The 8,714-nt window shown below is 38.9% G+C and overlaps 1 protein-coding gene across 1 annotated transcript; it reads left to right on the top strand.

Moving 5' to 3' along the window:
• Positions 1–214: 214 nt before the first annotated feature.
• serinc2l (serine incorporator 2, like) lies at positions 215–7,885 on the top strand. The gene is made up of 10 exons (XM_034698714.1): positions 215–337; positions 1,419–1,580; positions 2,805–2,992; positions 3,583–3,662; positions 3,792–3,929; positions 4,046–4,215; positions 4,560–4,650; positions 5,341–5,494; positions 5,585–5,794; positions 6,145–7,885. The coding sequence occupies exons 1-10, from the start codon at positions 299–301 to the stop codon at positions 6,281–6,283; spliced, it is 1,371 nt and encodes a 456-aa protein (XP_034554605.1). The 5' UTR covers positions 215–298; the 3' UTR covers positions 6,284–7,885.
• The last annotated feature ends 829 nt before the right edge of the window (positions 7,886–8,714 follow it).

Here is an 8,714-nt window from a genome sequence, read left to right as displayed (position 1 = left end):
ATATGGCCTGAGGGAAGAAGCGATGAGATATTAAACATGACATAATAACAAAACTAAATTTGTTATTATGAGATTTACAGGAAAAATAACTTGAGATCTTGACATTACAAGTTGTCTTTTTTACAATATTTTACTCATTTTATTTTGAAATGTTTATCCTTCCATTTGATCTTCAGCACTTATTTTGAAATAGCAAACCCATTTCCGGTTGTTGTATCTGGTAATAAGATCGAGCTACTAACAGGAAGACGACAGAAGACAGAACCCCTTAGCTTGTTTTTACTATTTCCATATAAAAATGGGGGCTTGTCTGGCTTTGTGCTCTCTGGCCAGCTGCGTAAGTATTCTATCTACTTATAAACATTGTTTCTCCTATTCTGACAGTCGGTTATGCTCACTGCCGTTTCTCTAACGTTTAAAGGTTAGCTAAGAAACTAGCACAACAAGAAACCCTTCAAACACTGTTTCTTAACATGTAAGGGTGTTATTGACTTAAAAGCTTGTAGTGGTTTGATATATACCGCATGAATTACAGAGAGGTCAGTTTACAAGGCTGGTGAATCAACAAGATAATAAGACACTGAGGGAGTGGCAGAGCAGCCAGCTAGGCTAAGACTGGGTCATTTTATGCTAACGGGATTATTAACTGTCATATCAAATTTAGACGTCATGGCTAAGCTCATCTGGCCTGGTCGTTATAAAGTCATCTGAACTGTAAACTCGGGTTCACTTGCTAAGTCACTGTCAATAACTTTGTATTATGTTAAGAAGGTGGAGTCTGTTTATCTTTTCAAGTGTGGACTGACAGTGGATATAAGCAAAGCCAGGAAACGGTACACTCGGTTTGTTGACACACTGGTCCCAGCTACAGATCTGCCTGTTTATGTTGTAATTAATCTCATATATGAGTCATGTATGTCGTTGATGACTCTTAAGGACCAGTATTACTAATGTGACAAACCTATTATGTTGTCTCTCTGCCTTCAAACAGTACCTGCTTTTAAATCACTCTTAAAAACGTACTTTTATAGAAAGGCATTTTTAGAATAAATTAGCTGATTTTAATGTTTGTTTTCTTTTTAATTTCTTTTTAATTTGTTTTATTCAGAATCTAGTTTTACTGTTTTATTGGTTCAATTGTTTTACTCACTGTAATTTCAGCACAACCTCACTGTATTTTTCATGCACTTTTAACAGTTCAGGTCCTACACCTAATGTTGTTCCTTGCTTTTAATGCTATTTTAATCTGCCTGTCTATTTGTACCCTTGGTGTGAAGCACTTTGTAACTATGTTTTGAAAGGTGCTATATAAATACATATATTATTATTATTATTATTATTGTTGTTGTTATGTACAGGCACTCATACCCAAAGCTTTGGCTCTGTCTTTAAATTCCCCATTTCTCCATCACCCATAGGCCTCATGTCTGTGCGGCTCAGCACCATGCCTGATTTGTGGCTGCTGTCCCTCCTCCAATAGCTCCACCATCACACGGCTGGTTTTCTCCTTCTTTCTCCTGCTGGGGACCATGGTGTCTGTCATCATGATACTTCCTGGGATGGAAACAGAACTCAATAAAGTAAGATCTTTGGCGATGCCACTACACCATATTGTCCATGGCTTAACAACTAGGGATGCACCGAAAATTTGGCCAACCAAAAATTCTGTTTTCAGCCGAAATACTTTTATCACGAAACAGAATGTTGTGATGACGCAAGCAAAAAACATGGCCAGTACTTGTTGTCTTGGATAAGGGCCAACATGTCTGCATCAGTTATTCCTTTAATTGCAGCACTAAAGCATTTTCTAAGCAAAGAGGTTGAGACGGACCACGGAGTGAAAACAATGAAAAGTACACTCTTAGAGTCTGTCAGCACACGTTTCACTGAGATCTATTCGGATCCTCTGCACTTCATGGTGACTGTACTTGTTACAAAGATCATTACTTGGATATGGAAATAAAGCAGCGCGCACAAGAAATGATCCAGGCCGCAATGGATGGGGAGAACCCGCTTGGAGACCAGAGCGCAGAAAAAAGGACTTGTCTCTCTGAACCAGATGAGGGGCATGCACCCCCGTTGTCTGATATGTTCAATGAGATCCTTGATTTTAGTGAGGTTAGTACACAGTCAGAGCCATAAATGCAATGGTAGGGGTGACCAGGGACAGTTGTAACATTTTTGACATTTCTGTCTATAACTTTGAGCTCTTTTGACCCAGTGTGTTCAAACTGCTGTACAAACTAGCTGCAACTAAACTGAGCATGTGCAGAATGAATCAGGTCATTCCTAACTTGTTCCTGATTGGAGCAAGTGCAAGTGTTACAACTGTTCTAGGTCTCCCTACTAATAATTGGCATAATAATTTATTTTGTCGTTTTGGTTTTCAGTTTTCGGCCTTGGTTTCCTCATTTTCGGTTTTCAGTTTCAGCCATGTTTCGGTGCATTCCTATTTAACAACCTTTGTATGTTACTTTAGAATGTTTCAACTACAGTATGTGATAATAATGGTGCATATTTATATTTTCCATATATACTGTGTATTTCACTGATATCTTCTTCAGTTATGGAAGTAGTTGTGATGATGAGCTATCTTGATAGAAAATGAGGTCTCTGAGATAAAGTGGTTACATATTAACAGTCCCACAGAAGTCAAATGCTGATGAATTTCCTCTTTGTAAAGGGCTCACCTGTAATAAAATGTGTCCTCATTTACAATTTGCTTCCCTTGAAGTATTATTACATACACTCCCCACTTAGTATTTTCCAGAAATAAGTTTCAATTGATTTTTCTTGATTTGTAGATTCCAGGATTTTGCAAAGGAGGATCTTCGCTACATGTTTTTGAAAACCAAGTGAAGTGTGATGTCCTCGTGGGCTACAAGTCTGTGTACCGGATGTGCTTTGCCATGACCTGCTTCTTTTTTCTGTTCTGCGCAATCATGATTGGTGTCCGTAGCAGCAAAGATCCCCGTGCAAGTATTCAAAATGGGTATGTACAGTATGTCACTGGCCTTATTTTCAGAGATGGGCTTTGATGTGATTTATTTTATTTTTTTATAATTTAAAAGGACCATGCATATTAATTAACACTTCTGTAAATATGCCAGAGTTAGCCAAAAGGCTAGTTTACATCCGTAGTCCCTTGCTAGATGTTAAAAAGGCTCCCTAAAAAGATCAAGATTAAACAAAGATAAAATAGGGTAAAATAAGATCAAAATAAGAAGGTACAGGAGAAACCAAAACACTAACAAACAAACAAACAAAAAAGAGAAGAAAAGAAAAGTACAAATAGCTCCATACGATTAAAAATGAATACAAGCTACAAGGACATGATATGACAGTCTTTGAGAAAGTGTCCATGGACATAAAATACATGGAGCAAGACAATCAGGAAGCAGCAATAAGGAAATGTTAAAGGAGACACATGCAGACACAACAGGACAACATTTAACAGTGCTGTACACATTTGCATCAGGCAGTGACTATCAATCATTAAACTAGCTGCATGCAAATCAAATGAGGCAATGTATAGACTGAGCAACAGACTTATGGCTGATCTTTAACTGTTTGATTTTACAGATTCTGGTTCTTTAAGTTCCTGATCCTGATTGGGATCACAGTGGGAGCTTTTTATATCCCTGATGGAACCTTTCATACAGGTACTAAGTTGCACTGTTACATTAAAATACACATTAGTATACTGTATTAGTCCCATGAGCAGACACAGTTTTTATATCAGTGAGTCAAGCAAAGGGAATATAACTGTTTGTTTCTTTTCCAATTTATAGTGTGGTTCTACTTTGGAGTGGTAGGATCCTTTATCTTCATTTTAATTCAACTTATCCTTCTCATCGACTTCGCTCACTCCTGGAACAAGGTGTGGATAGAAAACGCTGAAAATAGTGACAACAAATGCTGGTTTGCAGGTACATTTTTCATGTTAATTTTGTTTGTCTTTCTATGTTCAGCAAACCCTTGAAGTAATTAAGTACACTTGTAGTTCTATGTTGACGATGTTCTCTTTTCTTTCTATTATTTCCAGGCCTTTTGTCTTTCACCGTCCTCCATTACGCCTTGGCTTTTACTGCTGTGGTGCTTTTCTACGTTTACTACACTCAACCAGATGACTGCACAGAGCACAAAGTCTTCATCAGCCTCAACCTTATCTTCTGCATCATCATCTCTGTTGTGTCCATCCTACCCAAAATACAGGTACAGTGTGGACTACACTGATCGCATGCTACTGTTAAGAGACAATAAAACTGCCAACAAAGCCGGTTACAAAACACAAGTGAATTCATTTTCGTTGTGCATATATGTAGAAAATGTTTGAGCATTTCAATTTATCTAAGTGATATCTAAGAAGAATATTTGTATGTGTTGTAATAGCAGAAGATAAAGTTTGTCATTCGTAACATTTATAAACATTTTCTCTCCGTTCTTAATGAATGACTGCAGACGCCTTTCCAGACTTTGACAAGTTTTTTACTGCACACTTTGCATGACGTACTATAGTGGCTTATTAATATAGTGTACATTTTACCTGCTTATTACAGGAAGCCCAGCCACACTCAGGTTTGCTCCAGGCCTCACTCATCTCCCTCTACACCATGTATGTTACCTGGTCTGCAATGACCAACAATCCAAGTGAGTCCCCTGCTGTCTCAGCACTCTCACAGTTTCATGCACAGTTGTGATTCTACTTTTTTCTTTCAACACATGTATTTGATCATTGTTGCTGCAGCAATTTGATCATACTGGTAAGTGAACAATGATATCCTATATGATCAAAGAGCTGCTTTATCCAATAGGTAGCTCAGCTTCCTTGTCTCATCTGGTGTCTCCACGTGAATATTGAAAATGGATTAGCTCGTAGTGACTGCAGGGTTAGTTATTTCTATACATAGCCACCTGAGATGTATGTACACACAATAGGACTGTAAAAATGCATCTCTGCTGCTCACAAAGTGTTGGATTTCACCTCTTTTCAACATAAGAAAGGTGAAAATAATCTTTGTCATCGTAGAGAACTATCGTGTTACACTAATGTCGCGAGGGGTCACGCTGCAAACTTAAGAAAACATATTTATAAAGTGTAGCTAAACAGATAAAAGTGACTTAATATGAGCTGAAATGTAAGGGAGAGTACCTAATATACCTTATTATTGATCATGAATTCTACTGTGTATACAGTTTGATATACAGCCACTACAGTCAAGATAAAACTCCCAATTATCCAGAGATAGAATCCTTCATATGTCAAGTGTTTAAGTGTTTTCATAATGGCTTGTAGCCAAATGAAGTCTAATACTGTGAGTGTACGCTCTGACTTCTCAGATCGGAAGTGTAACCCCAGCCTGTTGAGTCTGGTGTCAAACGTCAACAACACCGCCCTACCACCCGGTGAGAGCAGCACAGAGGGGGTGCAGTGGTGGGACGCTCAGGGCATCGTCGGATTGATCATCTTCCTCTTCTGTACTCTCTATGCCAGGTAAGTGAAGCATTTTAACATTACGTTTTATATTTTTTATTTTAATGGTTATATTATTATGAACCTATTTTCTCTCTGTCTCTCTCTTAGTATCCGCTCATCTAGTAATACCCAGGTAAACAAACTGATGCAGACGGAGGAGGGTGGAGGCTCAGGTGGAGAGGGGGTGGTTGGAGAGGATGGTATACGCAGGGCAGTGGACAATGAGGAGGATGGTGTCACTTACAACTATTCCTTCTTCCACTTCCACCTCTGTCTGGCATCCTTGTACATCATGATGACCCTCACCAACTGGTACCAGTAAGTGTTTCTCGCCATCAGATTAACAACCATGCAACATAAAGTCCTGTAAGGTTGGAGCTCTGGACTTATTTAAGTTAGACTGAAAAAATAAGAATATGTTTTTCCATAATTGACCATACAGCAACTACTGTATAGTAGTTTTTGCACAGGCAGTGTAGGCCTACAGTGTGGCCACCAGGGGCTGCAATACTACACCTGAAAGTGACCCATCGTTCACACAACGATTGACTCTGCTTTTCTGATTTCAGCTCTTCTTAATAACTCATGTAAAACATTCCTGTATATCAAGCACACAGTGTTGTGTCAAGTTTATTAATCACTGCCTTTCCCTCTGTGTCCTTCCTCAGACCAGACACCACCACCAAGGCCATGCAGAGCAGTATGCCTGCTGTGTGGGTGAAGATGAGCTCCAGTTGGCTTGGCTTGGGGCTCTACCTCTGGACCCTCATAGCCCCGCTCATCTTTCCTGACAGAGATTTCAGCTGAGCAAACTTCCTGGTTTAGCTCTTTGGGTTTGTTTGTTTTTTTGTTTGTTTTTTGTTTGTTTCTTGAACAGGAAAATAGGGAGTCTGAAGGATGCTATGAAGGATATTAAACACTTACTATAGCTGATTTTTAAGAATATCTTTTCACTTCACTACTTTTGCTGTCAGTGTTCCAGTTGTACTCAGAATGATTATTTAGTGTATAGAGATCACTTCAAGTTGAGTGTGTTTTTTAGCTAGCTTGATTGACGATAGTTTTGGTTGTGAGAAAATGTTGTCTTTTGCCAAACACTCACTTTGATACGCAGCCCCCTCCCTTCTGCCTGATGTGGTTGTGGTATGATTGAATGAGCTGTACTATCTTTTTGCTGAATATTAGTTACTGGACTATCACATAGACTTGGCAACAAAGTACTGTCAATACCTCAGACATTTCACTTTAAGATTCCCCTTTAAAGGCCTATGCCATCAGCCTTTGCTGATTGGCCTAGTCTGGAGTCTCTATGATTACAGTAACTGGAATGTTTTCGCTCTGGGGGTGACGGGGAACCCTTCTGAGGAGCCCCAAGTCTAGCTGAGTGCATGAGTGAGATAAGACTAATATGACACACCCTACAGATAAGAACTGGGCTTCCCTTTTGCTGCTAGACTGGATGCAAATCCACGTCATCACACTTTCAGTCCTCACAGAGCACGAGTCTAATCTCAGCTCTTCCTCGTTCCTTCCTCCTCTGGTCATTTATCTGTGGTGCTAAGCCTCTCCATCGTCTGATGGGTATTGGCCCTGTGCAGCCTCGGGCAACAATCTGTATCTGTAAAACAAGTCTGTTTGCAGCACAGAGACATGTATTGATCCATAGCAGTCAGCATCATGCGATGTGCAGTGGTACGGCTCAAGAGGTGACCACCTGAGCTCTCACAAAATGCCATTATGTCCAGAATGTTTCAGAGTGTGGTTGTGAGTTAAGAAAAAGGGACTTTTAATTGTTGCAGCTTCAAAATAATAACGATGTGTTTCAGTGCTGATTAATTGCTGTTGTATGGTATTGACTTTCATCGAATGTTGATGGTTGTAATGCGGTACAGTCATTTCATACATTATATAGAAGTTACCTCGATTTCAAAATGAGTGAAATGAGAGTATTTTGTATCTGTGGAAAAAAAGTTTTTGGAAGTATCGTAAAAATCTTAACTTTTGTTTAATATTATTTTTTAACATTTCAATTGTCACACATGAATCAAACACAAGTATTTTTAATGCACTACGTGTTGTGATAATTTAAGTCTTTTTACTTTTCTTCTAATTGAAACATGTAATGTGTATGCACATTTGATTACCATCGCCCTACTAATGAGATTGTTTCTGTAGAATTGACATGTTAGTTCGTAACATGTAACATTTTCAAACACTAAAAAGTGCCTTTTTGTAGTCCTGGGTTTCAATATGATTATATCACTAATGCTGATATGTGCTTATTATGCCTTACATAGTGGTGAGTGATTTATTGCATGCCATATAACAAGGCACAGGCCTATGACTGGAATGAATATTGTAATTTATGTATAAACACTGTTTTTAATAAAGCTGGAAATCTGTCACTCAGTGTTTGTCTTGATGGAGATTTAATAGAAACTTTACAGATGTGTAACATCTGTAACAGATGGGAGAGTTGTATAGGTTTTGAAATACAATGACTAAAATAATCACTGTTAATAGGCTCAGTATGAGCTTACATACTTCCAAACAGCTTTACAACAAGCAGTCATCTCTTTATTACTAGCATGGGAATAATGATCCTAAAATAGATGCTATCCAAGCAGCAACTTCCAGTCTCAAAATATGAAGCCCATGCGGCAATGTTATAAACTGCAGTTCATTGAGCGTCTGCTTGAGGCTGGCTGCAGAAACACTGGAAACCACATACAAACCAATTCAAAAAACCCGATCTTTTCAGCATTAATAAACATGTTTACAGCCTGGTTCAAAAGACGGCTTCAGTCTGAAGAGCTAATTTTTCTATCAGCACTAGGGATGCACCGATCCGATCCTGGTATCGGATATCGGCTAGTTCGGACTCAAACTAGATCGGATATCGGTGACAAGGGGACGATATATAGTGCCAATCCATATGGCAGATCTATTCATCTCAGTTCTATGCTTTTCTGTGTTTACAATAGCCATGTGTGTCTCCTATGTCATCAGCACCGGCTGGTCTGTGCATTTTTCATCTATCTTAGTTTTGGATCATTACGTAACGCCTTGTTCCCACATAGATCTCCTGTTGTGATGACCGAGTATCAAAGATCACAGAAACGCGAGTTGTGTGATTTGGACATGGGGGGGGAGGGGTGTTTTTCTAACGCAACATTTCAGAAGATATTAAGATTACAAGCTTTACACATTTAAGGACATGACTGACTTGACTGACAGG

This window comes from Notolabrus celidotus, chromosome 12 (genome assembly GCF_009762535.1).
Source record: "Notolabrus celidotus isolate fNotCel1 chromosome 12, fNotCel1.pri, whole genome shotgun sequence".
NCBI lineage: Eukaryota > Metazoa > Chordata > Actinopteri > Labriformes > Labridae > Notolabrus > Notolabrus celidotus.
This window is presented reverse-complemented; position numbering and strand designations above follow the sequence as displayed.